The sequence below is a fragment of the Nanorana parkeri genome, unplaced genomic scaffold (assembly GCF_000935625.1).
Source record: "Nanorana parkeri isolate BGI_ZX_2015 unplaced genomic scaffold, ASM93562v1 scaffold555, whole genome shotgun sequence".
NCBI classification, from domain to species: Eukaryota; Metazoa; Chordata; class Amphibia; order Anura; family Dicroglossidae; genus Nanorana; species Nanorana parkeri.
Genome location: NW_017306823.1, coordinates 519192 through 536283, shown reverse-complemented (window position 1 = coordinate 536283; position 17092 = coordinate 519192). Strand labels below are relative to the sequence as shown.

Genomic DNA, 17092 nt, shown 5'->3' with positions numbered 1-17092 from the left:
ATTCTCCGCTGTACATTAGGATTTGTTTCTAAAATTAAAAAAATGGGATGGAAGTTTTGCCATGAAAGTATTAAAGTAAAGTAAGCACACATCTCATTATATACTACACTATCATACAGAGCTGAAAACAAAAGACGTGTAAATAATAAGGCAATCATTTTGTGAGGAAACATACCTGCAGGGTTCGGAGGAGTTTCTCGAATAGTGTGCAGGACTTTCATGTCTCTTATGTTGTGTATGTAGAGAGACTCCTCAAGGCATACAATCAGTCTCTAGGGAACAAGAATAATCGTGTATTTCATTTTTTGTGCATAAATCAATGATCCTTTTCTAATCAATGATTTACATTTTTACAGTTACCTGGCATCTAATTAATTGCTCCACAATCATATTACCTTGCACATTAAAAATGTCAAATATTATCCAAAACAGATGTTTTGCTTTGGTGTGGCATGATGCAGAGTTCATTGCCCAAAGGGATCTTTAGGTAGAAACCTTGAGAAACAGGAACCCCCCCCCAATTCTGTTACGAGTCTCTTTCCTGTAGGTCCCCAGTTTCCTTATGACAGCGATGAGCACTTAGACATTATCTGTGACACTAACTGTAAGTTAAATCTGCTGTAGTGGAAAGATGTGAAAACACAATTATCCTCTACAGTTCCACCTTCTAGAATGACCCCTCTAAATATAGTAGGGAGATTCCAATACAGAAAAGGTGACAAACAAATGTTTTAATCACTTCTCTGTAACCCTGTTATCTAGCAAACTTTACACTGGTAGAGAACTGAATAAAAAAAGCTGTTACAGCTAATTAATAGGGATGCACCCATACCAGTTTTTCGATATTTATATTTCGGTACACTCCGACACCGATCACCAATACCAGTATTCTGCAAGCATGCAGTCGGCTTCCTGGGAAATTAGGAAGCCAGGCAGTGCGTCATTACCGGCCGCCTGACTCCTTAATAGCCTGGGAGGCTGGCTGCATCCTTTCTTTCTAGCTCGATGTTGATTGGCCAGGAAGCCAGCTTCCCAGCCAATCAGCTTCTAGCCAGCCTCCCATAAATACACTGCCATCCATTGTCCGGGAAGCAACTTCCCTGGATGTTTTTAAAAGCAGACTCAAGACACACCTATTTCAACCAGGTTTTCAGCAACACCGGGACAAAATCCTTCTCTTCAAAGATCCCAAAACTAACTTGATGAGCAACAATAAAAAAAATGAGGGAGAATAAGAAAAAAGCTAAAGAAATATTATTAGAAAAAGGAAAAATTAGGTTTGGTTTGTCAATTTCCATACAGTCAGACAGTAAGCCACTTAGTGTAGTAGCATGTCTCTATACCATTCCGACAAACCTGGAAAAACAGGAATAATGTACGGAGAATAAAATCAATATCCTATGACTCAGCAGAAAGATTCAACAAAAGGATTACATCAACAGGATATAATTCACTGATTACTGATGCCAGAGTAGGTATTGTTTCTCTTTCCTCAGCCAATCCTGGTGTATGAGATGTACTTTAATAAAGACCATTGGAACACATGCATGCAGCTCCCACCTCAGTCACAACCATCACTCACCTGACGATTTAGTTTCACTGCCAAAATTGTGTTGGAGTAACTGTAGTTACAGATTTCTGTTCCTTTTTTAAAATGGCAAACTTTCAGTTTTCGAGGCGCTTTAAGACTGACGATTGCAACAAGACTACTGGAAAATAGCCGTTCCACGATGCAGACATCCTCTGTATCAGCTGAGGAGAAAAAGTGCGACAGAGAAGAGCAGTTTATTGATACATCAGCATGCATACAAAACACAGCTCTTCAACTAAGCAAGTGTTTATTTTTATACCTCATATCTTAAGGCTGAAGATAAATGGTTTACGATTTTGCCATGCTTGGTTCCTCCCTCCCGCTTCATCAACATACAATGATCCAATGAAAGCTGTGAGAAGTTCACAGTTTGCAGTGAAGTCAGAAAAAGCTATTTCAGTCCCACTTTGCAAGACTAAGGGTAAGGTTGCATTCACACCTGAGCGTGTATTCGGCTGTACGGATACGCGCGGAGCTACTCTAAACAGAAAATACAATGCACTTTAATGTGCACTGTTCAGACCATTGCGGGGGCCACGCAGTACAAAACCATGCGGCCCCCGAAATAGTACAAGCGCGATAATCCAGTGGATTCTGCACTTTGGAAGCTATTTAATAGCCGCAAATGAGCGGCACCTGTGTGGATTTAAAATATTAGCATTTTCGTCCCAACACTGTCATCCACGCGGGAAAACGTGCAGGAACCGCAAACGATATATGTGGATGCAGCCTAAACCTGGAGCTCAGCTTTAACAGAATCGAATCTATGATGGAACATTTCCTCCAAAGAAAACATGCAGAGCAACCACTGGAGAGGAGAATAAAGCAAACTACCTGTACGGAGTACTTACTGCATTCATATATTTGCTCTAGCTTATCCACCGATGACAAGGAGAAAAACTTATATCCAGACTTGATACCAACAGCCAGAGATCTGTAAAAAAAAATAATTTCACAGCTGCATATAACAGACAAAAGACATAAAAAAGCAAGATCTGGAGGTGTCTGGACATTAAAGGCTGAGTTCACACTGCTGCACTGCGGTAATGCATATGTGTTACATAAAAGGCAGCCTATTCATATAAATGGGCTCACCAAAGCGCCAGAGTGGCTCATGTACTTTTTTTGTATTGCAGCACACCACAAAGCACGGTAGTGCTTTACTATGTGTCGGAGTGGGCTGCAACACATATATGTTGGCAAGGTATGTTGGGGTGTCATTAAGAATAAATCACACTGCAGACCACTAACTTAGAAAACCCGCATTTATTACAACAACATTGCAATTATTGGGTACTATATTTAACCTATGTGTTGGAAGAACAGTGTAAGCAATCTCCACTAAGAAGGCAACAAGTCCACACAGGTCTGAGCGCAGTGCCATGGTCTGAGGCAGCAGAACAATGGAGGAGTAGCTGCTGCAGCTGGATATATGGTGAGCATGTACTGTCAGGTCCAGCACCAGATGTTCATGCTTAGAAGAGGGGACACCCCTGCCATTAAGGTGCTGGACCTTCCCTTTTATCTTGACATGTGTTCTCACTATCTGCTGGGCTGCATTACGTTCTCCTTCCTTGCTGCCTCAACATCTATATAACAGTCGAGTTAGAACCTATTTTTTTTCGTCTCTCGCCACTAGGAAGATTTCCACTCAGCTCCTGTTCAGAATTAAGACAGGGTGTCAAGGGAAATCTCCCCAACAGAGGTCCAGACAGCAACAAAAGTTCTAACTCTTCTCTACTTCATTAAAGGCTTAAAAATAAATATTGGCCTTTAAATCCTAATGCACAGTTCAAACCCAGTTCTGTAAATTGTGAAAGTATTTTAATTCTGTTCAACCATTGTTGTGATCCAGACACCTCTGCCAGACAGTACAGTTAGGGCCTCCACTGCAGTTACAGAGTAGTCTGCTCAAGGACACATTCTGCTCACTGGTCATACAAAAAAAAAATCCATGGAATCAGTGTTTATTTTGATGCAATTAAACAACAGATTTTGAGACAAATGCAAGTTGAAGCCAAGTGTGCATTTCTGCATCCTATTTTCCTGGATACAGTTAAAGTGTGGCTGTGGTTAAACCATAGAATAGCCCGCATTGGCATTCAGATATCCAATGTTGAAGTGACGGCTCATTCAGTCTTTCAGTGAAATTTCAGTATTGGTCTGAAAGCCTTTTGGGTTAGTCCTCTTTCTCCCTAGCAGTGCATGAAATTGGCCTATATTATATAAAGTGCTGTGTAAATTGTCAGCGCTATATAACTATCTGTAATGAACAATAAGAAATAAATACAGCTTTTAATAGTTTGTTCTTGGTTAGACATGTGGTCTTCTATGACTTAAATTTAATCCCAGTTGTTTCAGTCTGCATTTGGTGGTAAATCTTAATGGATATCTTTTGATTGTGTAAGGAAAACAGTCCCAAATAGTATAAGAAAAAAACACCTTTTTTATTTTAGCTGTATATTTCTTGGAATTACCATTTCCCACCACCAAAAAACAGGCCAAAATATATTTTCCTACTCCTAACATGCACAGGGATACCATATGTGTTCATTATTTGTTGTTTACACCCTTTGTAAGGCCCAGAAACACATTTTGCCTTCACAGAGGGTAACAAGCGACAGACGTATTTGTACGGCCCCCCATAGTAAAGTACGGGATATTATTTGAATGCAAAATCCGTGCAACGAAACTGCCCTGATGTGCACGGGCTCTTCTACTGGCTAGTGGAGTTTGCAATCATGTCAGTGAATGAACGGCCAGGACAACAAAATTAAACTAAATCAGGTCACAGGAAAGGCTTTTCTGAGACACAAATAACAGCGGTATGTTGTCCCGTCTGCTCTTATACAAGATGTTTACTGCCAAAAGTTTACAAATGAGTAAAGTTCATTTTAAAGGGGCAAATAAAGGTGAAACATAAGCAATAGCTAAAAATGTGTCATTATATATATTTTACCTGGACTGGCTAGTGATTCCAAGGCACCAGATCCAAACACATTTAAAAGAGAACTAGGAGGTAACCTTTTTGGCCACAGTTCACTTCAGGGTCACGGGAGGACATATATGAACGTCCTCCGGTGACCTAAAACTCAGAGAACGCAGAGACGCACTGCAGCAGGGACGGATCCCGACAATGTTGTCGAGATTAACCCCACGGGCTGATTGACAGCTGGCTCTGCCTCTCTAGAACCAGTTGTGCCCGCCCCCTCACCTCAGCACTAGAGAAACAGAGAGAGGAGGGGGGAATTCCTGCGGGGAGTGATGACTGAGAGTCACTGCTCTCTGCAGGGGGAGGATCAGGAAGTCAGCAAATCTGCTGGCTTCCCGATCAATAGAGCTGACTTGTGACAGCTTCAGTGTCACAGGTCGGCTTGAATTATGGGGATGAGTGTATTTCACTCTCCCCATAATTCTCCTTTAATATAAAATGGTTTCTCCTAGGTATTAATAGAATTTTCAGGTGCCACATCAATAAGATTTACACAGAGACAATAGATATTTTTTAATAAAATCTATGTATTCTTTATTTATCATATATGTATTATCTTAAAATCTTTCCAAGAACAATTTCAACATTACATCCACCTGTTTCAAATAGATCTATATTGCCTATACCATACCATCAGTCACTAGTCTCTTGATTTGTTATCGAAGTCCATACACTTTCTAGCATGAAATCACTGAGTTGTCTGATAGGGTGAGGACACTTTCGACGCGTTTCACTGTGACGTGCACAGCTTCCCTCAGGAGATGTGGGAAACCACTATACGTGTGTTGCTCCCAACACCCTAGGTTTATTGCCCCCGCCCATCCATGCCACAAACGGCCAGAAAGGGTATACATACATGAGGATGCCTTCACGGTTTCAGACATTCATCACAAAGACTATGTCCTATAAGGAGAATCTCTAATGGCTGATCATCTGCATTTAAATGATGCTAACATTCCTGTTTTTTATCTGGGTCACTAAGACAAAGATAAGGGGGATGCAGTAATTTTCCTGATGTAATACCAAGCCAAGTCAATATCCTAAGATTATCCAATCTTCCAGTTCCCCTCTCAGCTTAGACCTGATGTTTACATCAAACTCTCCTTTACTTTCATCTGTAGACAAAACTCGTAGGGATCATCACCTCTCCTTGGCCTGGCCTGGCTCAAGCCTGCAGGGCTTAAAAAAAAAAACAAAAAAAACAAACAAACATGTAAATCTTGTAGACTGTAAGCTCTCAGGAGCAGGGTTCTTCTAATCCTTTTGTACGGTATTGTACTGTCTCCCCCATATGTTCTAAAGCATTAAACAAACTGTTGGCACCATATAAATCCTGAATAATAATAATAATAATAATGTCAACTGTCTGAAAGGTGTAAAGCTGCCCATACACTATTTCCTGTTGCATGAGAAAAAACAATTGATTCCCCTATCCATACTACAGTTGGGTCCTGAGGGGGGGTCATAAACTGCTCGAATTTCAGTTCAGTCATCAGGACACAACCAAAATTTGAGCAGTGTAGGGCCAATTTAAGCATGAAATGACAGCCGGGGGTTAGGGGACAGTCCCATATGTTCCCTATTCCCAGAAGACATTACTAATGGCTTGTCACATGTCCCTATTCTATCCAAAACTACTTTAAAGTAAAAAAAAAACAAAAAAAAACGCTTGTCTCCACATTTTCAAAGAGAAGTTCCCTTTTTTTTCTGCTGCACAGAATCCCATATTCATAAAAGACATTGATTACATGCATTGTCTTTGGTACTAATTATAGTCTTGTGAAGTGGATACTGAATCAGCAAAGAACAGAGGAACAAGATGGCCTACTAGTTGTACACTAGTCACCAGAAGCATAGAGTCATGATACTACCACTCAATTCTCTAGGAATGTCCTACCAGTCAAGTAAGCGCCTCAACTACACCTTTACATCATCTCAGAATAAGAACTTTAGGAAATTATATTTGATCTACAACAAAAACAAACTAAAAGGCCCTATTTTCTAGGTGCTGATTTTTTTTGCTTGCAGTCTCTAATCTGGGAGAGTCCTTCTTGTAATGTCCCTACCTTTTGGCTGATGAAGGTGTTCGTCAAAGAATTTATCAAGTGTCCTTACAAGAACTTTTCTTCTTAAAGAGGCAGCATCAGGATCCCAAATAGACGAGCGGCAGCAACAAGACTGGCCAGGATTGTCATGGTGGATCCCCGATATCTACTATCAGAAATGGCAACGCAGAAAGTAACATGACTGCACACTTCAAAAAGAAAAAAAAAAGCGACTTTTGATGGAAAAGGAGCTGGTGGAAAGGATTAAGATTTTCTTTCTTTTTTTCACGGACATGGCCTGTTAGAGGTAAAAGTATATGGAACGTTTGCTGAGCAGTGTTCCATGTCAAATAAGTGTCAGTAAATCCATTGGATCTTCTTTTCACCTCCCTGACTTACTGCTTTCGGTTCCTCTTGCTGTATTGCTCACTTCACTTTCAGCCTTCCATCTGTTGCCCTTTCACAACTTCCACTCTGACTGCATTTTTAGGTTGTTCTGCTCATGTGTTCCACTGAAATATTAACTAATTGTACATTTATGACACCAATGAATATGGATAATATTGCTTTGTGAAACTTCAATAGTGCCCAGAGCACATTGATGCTACTGCACATATACTTTTATTGAGTTATGCACACTTAATTGAATTAATCCAACACTCAAAATGGAACTCAATGCCGGGCATTATGGATTTCTTTGTAGTTGACAACTTTTTCAATAATCGATTATAATCGATTATGTCAATTAGTTGTTGCAGCCCTATGGGGAACAGAACAAGTCATATAAGCTACCTCTAATGATTAGTAAGAATCCTATACTTGGATGTCTGCTGGTTACTGTACAAGTTCATCTTCATTGATACTGGATGCTATATGCTAGATCAGGGCTTGACAAATTTGCTTTGAATCTAGAAACCAGGTTTTTAGTTTTTTTTTTTTAACTAAAAGTTTAAAAACTTTATTTTTAACGACAGTTGTAATTTTCAATTACAGTTTTAATTGGCGCACGCGGCGATACCGGAAATGTGTAGTGCAATCGTCATTTTCATACGTGGTGCAACCAACTTGGGTTCCCGTTAGTATGCATGCATTTTTTGGGGCCTTTAATTTTTGGGGGTATTTTTAAATTCTATTTTACTTATTTTATATTATTTTTTTACTTTACTTCATTGCTATCACATGGGGGGGCTAAGTGATTGCACATTGGAGATGATAGGTTCTCTTTAAGGTCTATTAGACCCCTAGTGTCACCTTTCCACTTCAATAGCTTTAGCTAGGAGCAATAGCCAGCCTGCTATTGGCCATTTTAAATTGTAATAGCCAATAGCAGGCTAGCTATTGCACCCGCCCGCTGCCTGCTGTCAATCAGCAGAGAAGGGACCTGAAGAAGAAAGTTCTCCTTTAGGTCTGCTCCTATGCTGATTAACAGCACGTAGTGGTAGTGCTATTGGCTATTTTAAATTGCAGTAGCCAATAGCAGACTAGCTATTGCACCCATGTGCAACAGCTAGTCTGCTATCGGCTACTGCAATTTAAAATAGCCCATAGCAGGCTGGTTATTGCTGCCAGCAACTGGATGGGCAGTTGACAGTGGTCTCTCCTCCTTGCTGATACAGGAGAGAGCAGCAGGGATCGAAGGGGACAGACCGCAGCATGCATTGGACTCCCTGTGGGGACGAGCAAAACTGATTCGGCGGAGGTGGCGGCCGAGGAGAGTGAACAGGCTGACAAAAACCTAGGTGGCAGGATGCAATTTCTAGTCGCCATGGCGCCTGGGATTTGTGAAACCCTGTGCTAGATACTGCTCTTATTCCAGCACTGCACCTCAGATGTTCTGACATCATACAGTACAGAATCAGGTTGTGTAGCTGTCCCCTTCCCTCCTCTCATCCATTCACAAAATGCCTTGCATTTGTCTCACAGAGGTCAAGGAATTTTGTGACTGGGCAATAGGAAAGGAGGGGAGAGGCAGGTAAACTTCAGGATCTCCCCCTCGTATATTCGCAGAGCCTTGCCTTCTGTGAAAAGAACACAAGGCAATTTGTAAATAGAAAAGGGGAGAGGAGGGAATGGATACATGACACGATCTCTACAATGTGTGAGCTTAATAACTTCTCAGCAGAGTCAGTAGTATCCAGCAGTAACTATCTTCATTACTGCTGGATACTACAGACACCGCTCTTCTTCCAGCTATTCTGGCTATGTGGCAGAGAAAAGTACGTTTGCAAACTTCAAGATCATTCTGATTAATAGGAGTAGGCTAGAAATAATGCACAGTAACCACCAGCCATCTGAGCATAGGATCCTAATCATTAGAGTCAACATATGACTTATGCTGTTCCTCAAAAAAAAAAAAACATTCCTCCAGGTGCCAGCATGGTAGATCCTCCCTCAGTGTAGGCATGTCATTGCCCAGAGTGCCTACACTTATTCCTTGGGTCAACAGTTGGCAGTCTGCCCCCATCCCTTTCTATCTCAAAGTGTATTATATTCATTTCCACACTGGATTTACATTATTTCTAGCCTTCTCCTATTAATCAGAATGATCTTGAAGTTTGCAAACTTACTTTTTGAAGAAAGAATCCCACAGGATTTACTTCCTTTAATGCAGCGACACATCTCCCCTATGCCCTGTGAATATGCACCGCTGTATCACCCATTTCACAGAGCCTGCCATCTGGAGAGGAGGAGTTTCAGGAGGCACAGTCAGCACAGGAAATGGCCCACATGTGACATCATAATGGCTTGCAGGAAGCACTGTAACATGGGATATGTAGTCCTTAGAAATAGAAAGTAAACCACATCCAGAGAAACCCGGAAGTTGTTGAAAGAGGTCCAGCAGATAGGCAGCACTCAACATAAAAGGGGATTCATCAAGTAAGCTTATACTGGACTGTCAGAAATATCTATTGTTTGTATTGCTATTACAATCCTGATTGATGTTTTAAAAGGAAAGTGCATGTTGTGACTTTAGATCTCCTTCAAGCCATACATGAGTATATTTCCATAAATATACGTTAGCTCAGAATCCTGGTTTGCCTTCAGAGATAACAGGAGAGAATAAAATAACGATGTGGCATTCAGTCAACAAATGCTACTAAATGTTCAGAATAAATGTTATTGTTCTTATTTAAAGCAGAACTCTAGGCAAAAATGTTATTAACCCTTGCAGTGTGGCTGACTACACACTACAAGAGTTAACCGCTTGTTTTTGTCCAAGTTAAAATTAAAATAAAAAAGTTATACTCACCCAAACATCGGAGTCGTGTTGCTCTTAGATCAGTCCCTGGAGCCCGTCTCCCCCTCAGCTGCAGCGATCCAGGGACCCCAAGTCATCATGTTTTATAAACAGTGTATGGGATAGAAGGACGCTGAAGGACATGCCATCTCTACAGCAGAGGAGGAGACAGGCAGGAGGGAGGGAGAACTTTGATAGCCGGCCGGCTCCAAGGATCAGGTGTGTATGACCTTTTTTTTTTATTAAACCTAGACAAAAACAAGTAGTTAACCCATACAGTGTGGGGGTAGCCCCACTGCAAGGGTTAATAAAAATGTGCACCCCGAGTCCTGCATTAATCTACTAATCCCATCACATGTAATAGAGACGAACAAAGGTGGACATGTTTGATGGCCAGCTGAACCATGGCTTCCTCCGGAGATACAATGGAGGTGTGAGCGTAAATCACCCAGGGACAGGAAGTGTGTTATATACAGGATTAGAAAGTGTAAAAAAAAAAAAAGGTAAAGAGACTAAAAAATGAAAATTCACATGTAAGAACTTGTAAGCTGCAATATATTACATTTTGGTTTTCCATGCGTTAGCCATGTAAAAATCGAGCCGTATTTTCACATTCACACATGATGAAAGCCCAACTCCGGGTTCAAGAACAAAATATCCTTGTAGTGCAGCTCTCCGCACTGCAAGACTTACATTCTATTTAGTTCTAGGGCAGCGGTTCTGAACCTGTGGGCCGCAAACCACAGTTGAGGGGGTCACCACGTGCTTTGTGCTCCACGGCCTCCTCTTAGCGCAGCCGTGTCAGTTCTCCAGCCGCACCCACCGTAAGATGGCGCTGCAGCCTTGCGGGCCGGGGAGAATCAAAGAGAGGGCAGCGGGCGGGAGTGAAACACCTGTCTGTCAGGAGGTAAGTGCCAGCTCCAGAAGGTCTCATAAGGTCCCCACACACCTTACGATAATCGCGGGAAATCCCACGATCGTACGATTATCGTAAGGTGTGTGGAAGCTGTGCGACCTCAACTACTGTAAGGTCGCACGACTTTTAACTTACGAACATGTTCGAAAACCCGCCGAGCATCGTACGATGTTCGCCGGGTGTGTAGCATGTTCGTACGATAAAAGCCGGACCGGCCGGTGTGCGCAAGCGCACACTGCCCGTTCGGCATTGCGGTCAACGGAAGCCGCCCCTCAGGGGGTGCGGCTTGCGATCATTGCAAGTACGATCTACCTGTCCAAGATAGGCAGATCGTACGTTTTTTGAAGTACCTTACAACCATCGCAAGACAAAAGTCTTGCGATGGTTGTAAGGTGTGTGCCCAGCCTTAAGTTATATATAATTGCACTGCGCTTAAAAAAAACTAGTAAACATGTACATGATGTGTACCCAACAAATGATCCTTCCACATAAGAATATAATTAAAGTGATACCAAACATAAAAAAAAAAACTTACAATACAATACTGTGCTTATTCTTGTACCACAAACTTGTGATAAAAACACAATGCAGTCATGTGTCTATGAATATGGTGATGAATCCACCATCATTAGTTGTTAAAACAGTGAAGAGTTTGTGAAATAGCTCAATATAGAAAAGAATATAGAAAACCATATGCAATCCAACCCACCTCCTTGCAAATCCACAATGATTTTAAGTGTCGTGCTGCGTCCAGCTTCACTGTGTTCACCAACAAATATCCGGACTCAACAGATATTTTACAGATAAGCCTCATGGGCCCGTTTATCAAGTGGGACTGGGAGGGTTAAAATGGTTGTGGATTTGCATGGAGGTGGGTTGGATTGCATATGGTTTTCTATATTCTTTTGCAGACAAGATTAAGACTATATTGAGCTATTTCACGAACTCTTCACTGTTTTAACATGCTACCCTGGTGAGATCGGCACACAGCCTAGTGAGATCTGTATACAGGTCTGGTGACATGCGTATGCAGCTCTGGTGTATACGGTGCTAAGATTTAGCCATTTCCTACCCTAGTCTACATCAGTTTCCGTATCGCTCTAGAGAACACTACGGTCTACCTGCTTGCATTGAAATGTTGTGGGTCCCCACAACTTGGCAAATGTTACCAAGGGGTCCCAGCCCTGAAAAGGTTGAGAATCACTGTTCTAGGGGGTACAAGAAGAGTAGATATTACTTACCTTCATCCTCCCAGCCACTCCAGCAAGCTCCCTGATGCTTTGAGCTGTTGCTGGTCTATTAACTCTGCATTGTACACAGAGAAGGCAAGTGTGCGACCACATCCTAGAGCACCTTAGAGAGAAGGCAACAGCAAACCGGTCGCACGGATGGAGTGAGCATCCCAGAGCGAGGAGTAAGGCAAGCATTCATCCTTATCCCTACACCCCTACATTAAATGAGCACCTAACCCTTGCAGTACAGGGTCGGGGCACTGCAAGGGTGTTTTGTTTTTTAATTTTGTCTTGTGCCCAGAGTTGGGCTTTCAACATTGTATAAACTTCCTTCTGCCCAGCTAGCAGGCAGTGCACTGGGACACTCCACCATCAAAAATAACACCAATGGGCAATATTGCAAGATTGGGCCAATGGAAATGAACTACAAGTTCCAGCAGCCACAGGTTATCAGCCTGTGATACACTTGGTAATAGTTGATCACATCATGAAGTGTCACAACAACATGGACACATGTGTGCAACACTCTCAGTGTGGTATTCACAACACCCCACAGTACACACATACTAGCCCCAGGCTCCTCACCATGTCCCATTTCATTACTGCTTTATGTTTCTATTCTAATAAAGTACACAGCTTCCCTACACTCACGTACGTGTTATCCTGGTTGAAGTTGGCGAATAAGAGCTGAGCAGCTCCTGCCTCCACGTTCAGACTGGCCAGGTTCATAGTGACACCTCGTTATCACCTAGGCACAGCGGTGTTTAGGCTGCCGAAAGCTCCGAACCTGCTGCCGCCTCATTCCTTGTTTACCGGCCTGGACGTGACACCTCTCAACGCATGCGCAGGGCCAGGGTCCGCTCCGGACTACGCAGGTACCCTACATGCGTCGTGACGTCATTGATGTGCGCTAGGCGCTGAGTGTTATCGGGACGGATCCCATGATGGGACAGTGGCTGAGCTGTGCTGATAGAAAGATCAACTATAGCTTACAGCGTTGCTGGACCGCCTGCAGCCTATAGTGAGGGATGAAAGACGTGAGAGCAGGGATGTCACAGTGTAGTCAACTGACACCAATCTGCTCTGTGCGGACATATCAGTCTGAGAGTGAAAAGATCCCATTATCCCTTAACACGGTTTTGTCAATGCCCTATGTGCGGCAAATGAGCTCATGCACATGTTTGAGTAATATGCAGTTTGCGATCACATGTTTGGCATATGTTTTGTGTAGGACTGCAACAATCGATAATGAGCATTTTTAACGACTCTCATTATCGATTAGTTTATTGTTACATTAGTTGCAGGCGCTGCTCTGTTCTCCCTGCTGGTGTCGGCTGTAGCGCTCTGAATCCCTGCTGCTCTGCGGACTGCTGCAGCCGGTGTACTATCAAAGTTTGTGAATGCGTAAGAATGTGTGACCGGTGAAGTGGTTACACATTTTAACCTAATCCCGCCAAGTTTTTCGGCGGTGGAATGTGTGACCGGTCACGTGGTCACACATTTTAACGTAATCACATCCACTTTTTCAGTAGAATAGGTGACCAGCAAAAGGTGAAGAATTCCAACGTTTTCTCAGCTGTTCCCGGGCAGATTGGCATCGCAGATGGTATGTGCAAGAGAACCGATCTGCCCTGGAACAGCTGATCGGTCCTGAAATGTCACTTCTATCTGACTTTGTGAGTGTGATCTCACATTCCACAAAGTCGGCTAGAAGTGACATTTCAGGACCGATCAGTGGGCGTAATTATGTTAAAATGTGTGGCCACGTGATCGGTCACACATTCCAACCCAGTCACAATCTTTGATAGAATACCGGCACCAGTGGGGAGAAGAGACTGCTGTGCCTCTGCATTACCCCACTGGTGCCCCCGTTCCTGCCCCTGTACCTCTGCTGCTCCCCCGTGCCCTCCTCTTCTGCCTGCGGTACAAAGCTGGCATCAAAACTCCCTTCGGCAGCTGAGAGCAATATCCAGCCTGCTATTGGTTATTTTAAATTGCAATAGTAGGCTTGCTATTGCACCTGCCTGCTGTCAATCAGCAGAGGAGGACCTGAAGGAGAACTTTCTACTTCAGTTCCCTCCTCTGCTGATTGACAGCAGGTAGTGGGTGGGTGCAAAAGCGAGGCTGCTATTGCAATTTAAAATAACCAATAGGAGGCTGGATATTGGTCCCAGCCACTTTCTGCTGTGTTGACATTCAGCTGCCTCAGCAGGCAGCTGTCATTCTCCAGTGAAGTGGAAAGGTGACACTAGGGGTCTAAAAAAAAACCCTAATGTCCCCTTAAAGAGAACCTGTCACCTCCAATGTGCTATCACATAGGAGACTTGTGAGCCCCACCATGTGATAGCAATGAGGTAGAAAAATAATATATATTTTTAAATAAAATTAAAAATACACCCCAAAATTGTGGGGTGGCAAGCAGAAGATACACTATATTGCCCAAAGTATTGGGACACCTGTTGGAGGGGTGTCCCAATACTTTTGGCAATATAGTGTATATGCAAAAACATTAAAAAAAATAAGTTACCAAACAGGTTATTACTTACCTCTGTCTCTGAGCGGCCGTGAAGGATCATGGGGCGGGTGCATGCGCAGTAGAGATCTTCGGCCGGGAGAAGAGGAGAGACGCAGGGTAAGTCAATGCAGGCAGCCCGGCAGCGTGCACACACACAGACACAGCGGGACACCGAAGACACAGCAGTCAGCGCTGGATCAGAGCCCAGCACCAACGCTGGAGGGACTCTGATCAGGTCAAGAGACATCATTTAAGGTAGGTCCTTAAAACAGCATTGGACTATATCTGGATTTGACTTTAATGTCACTTTAAGTTTGTTAAATAGTTTTTGGTAAATCTAAAGGAGATTGCACAGAGATTGTTTGTTAAGCTTGTATCCTGTATGGTCAGCCTTGGAGTCAATGGCGTGAAATGAGAGCATGGCCAGATTGGATTGAACATAGCTCCCAACTGCTCTTCTTGTGCCGTAATAACGTACAATTCTAGTGGATCCTGTGTTGTCCTCTTTTCTGGCACTGCTGTCCTGCGTTGCTGTCTTCATTGTTAAATCACAGGAAGCCAGCTCTCTCTTCCTGGTTCCTGCTGCTACCCCCCCATGATCTCACGCATGCGCCAACAGAGATTTGGTGCCATGTCTGTGTCACTTTTATACTATGAATGGAGGTTAGTAATGTCTCCTGAGATACCGACATAACATATCCCAGGAGTCATTGCCTTGGGCATTCATTGAATAGGGGAAGTAAACAAACATGGCGCCAGATCTCTGCGCATATGCAAGACCTGGGGTCACCTCTGTTTGATTCATACATTCATTGAAATAGGGAAAGTTATGTGATGTTGGAAACCCAGGAGGCAGCAGGAGGAGAGCCTAGGCGAGAATGGCAGCAGGGGGCGGGACTAGCAGAACAAATAGAAAAAAAAGGTGGCTTTAAAAAAAAAACAAAAGTGAGGGGGGGGGATTAGTTTGGGGGAAAGTTTATTCTTTTAATGAAGGTCCACTTTAAGCCATGCATTCATGACTAGGGTTCTCTTGCTGAGCCCCACAGACTGAACAAGAGAAATCACTCAATTCCCCCATCCTCACTAAACAGCTTGAATGGAGGAATCCTTCGTGGCGGTGATTGTATTCAGACATTCTGCACACGCTGTCTGAATCCTGAACACTGATTGCAGCTGATTAGATACAGTGGCTGTTTGGCCAACCATTTTCCGGCTCCTTTGATTTTTCAATGCACTTTTTGTGGAGCTGGGTGGTACTGACAGAGCCACCCACGGATTGAATTCGAATTCATGAGGATTGGCCTAAAATTCAGGCTGTTTATGGCCAGCTGTATACTAAACGAAACCTTTTATCCAACTTCTACATTACCGTGTTTGTGATCTTGACAAACCAGTATAAAAGAAGAGTATTGGTAAATGAAAGTATTCGTGGGTTTAATCAATAAAGCTCCTCCTAGTTGTCACCAGAGCAGGAAGATTTCTCCTCACCTATTGTTCTGATGACAAAGTCATTTTTTGGAATTGTCGTCACTTTCTGGCCCTTTCGGACATTTGTAGCACATTGTGCTGTGTTACCACTAGTGCATCAATGTGTGTTGTGTTAAAGTGGCAATTAGAGCTCCAGGTTTTTTCAATGAGAGCATTCCAACCAACCAGGGAAACATTCCCCTAGTACATCATTTACAGTAAATGTGTGTGCAACCAATTACATTTTCCACTCCACAATGTCACCAGCTCCAGATTGCAGAGCACCACTTCCCTGAACGTCCAGATCAAGGAGGGCTTACTGGGGGATCAGGTGATGTCCTGCTTTGGGGCTACATGCCCCATGATTTCTCACCCAGCCTCCTTTCCTTTCGCCTCTGCATTGCCTAATAGCCATGACTACTTGTACCTAGCCTATACTGCACATGCATGCCCTCTTTCTGCATTGGGGGGGCTCCTGCATCCTTATGCCCAGCCCATACTGCACATGTATATCTGCTCTTTCAGCATCCGGAGGCCTCTTGGGTCCACCACTGCGAGGAGCAATAGGCATAGCTCACATGGGCTTCAGCTTGTATAAGAGCAGAATAAACTCCAAGTTTTCAGCAAGCATTTGTGAAACTTTTGGCAAGCTTCAAGCAGCTTTCTTGAAGCCTGTAAACCACCTTTCGGCTCCAGTTTGAAAATGTTAAACACAGATCTTAATAGTACTGCTGACTGTCACAAGCTGCTAGCAGGCTTTCAACAAGCTTCAAAATGTGCCAAAGACTGCTTAGAAATAGATACAGTTAATACTCAGAAAAACTGTTTAATTCATGCTATGCTGTTTGACTTTCCAAAAACAATGGCGTGTGCAGGTTTCACGGGATACCAGTAGAGGGCAGCATAAGGCTTTCCTGGAAGACGAGTTTTCACATGTGATAAGTACTGTGCGTGATAGGTTTTTTATTTGCTGTAACTGTTAAAGCCCATCTGAACTTTCAGTTTAAAGTGACATTAAGGCTGGGTTAAAAGAAAACGTGCGACAATTGCGGTAAAAGAAACGTGCGACAAACGCGCGTTTCTGAGGACTATCCGG

General features: G+C 43.1%; 1 protein-coding gene across 2 annotated transcripts in view; it reads right to left on the bottom strand.

Annotated features, from left to right (window-relative positions):
• WIPI2 (WD repeat domain, phosphoinositide interacting 2) overlaps positions 1-12893 on the bottom strand; it is a 30556-nt gene extending 17663 nt beyond the window's left edge. For both annotated transcript variants that reach the window (XM_018562016.1, XM_018562017.1), the window contains exons 1-4: positions 12670-12893; positions 2443-2525; positions 1583-1752; positions 176-272 (exon numbers count right to left, since the gene is read on the bottom strand). In XM_018562016.1, the coding sequence (XP_018417518.1) occupies positions 176-272; positions 1583-1752; positions 2443-2525; positions 12670-12743 (424 nt within the window). In that variant the 5' untranslated portion in view covers positions 12744-12893. The remainder of the gene's footprint in view (positions 1-175; positions 273-1582; positions 1753-2442; positions 2526-12669) is intronic.
• Positions 12894-17092: the final 4199 nt, after the last annotated feature.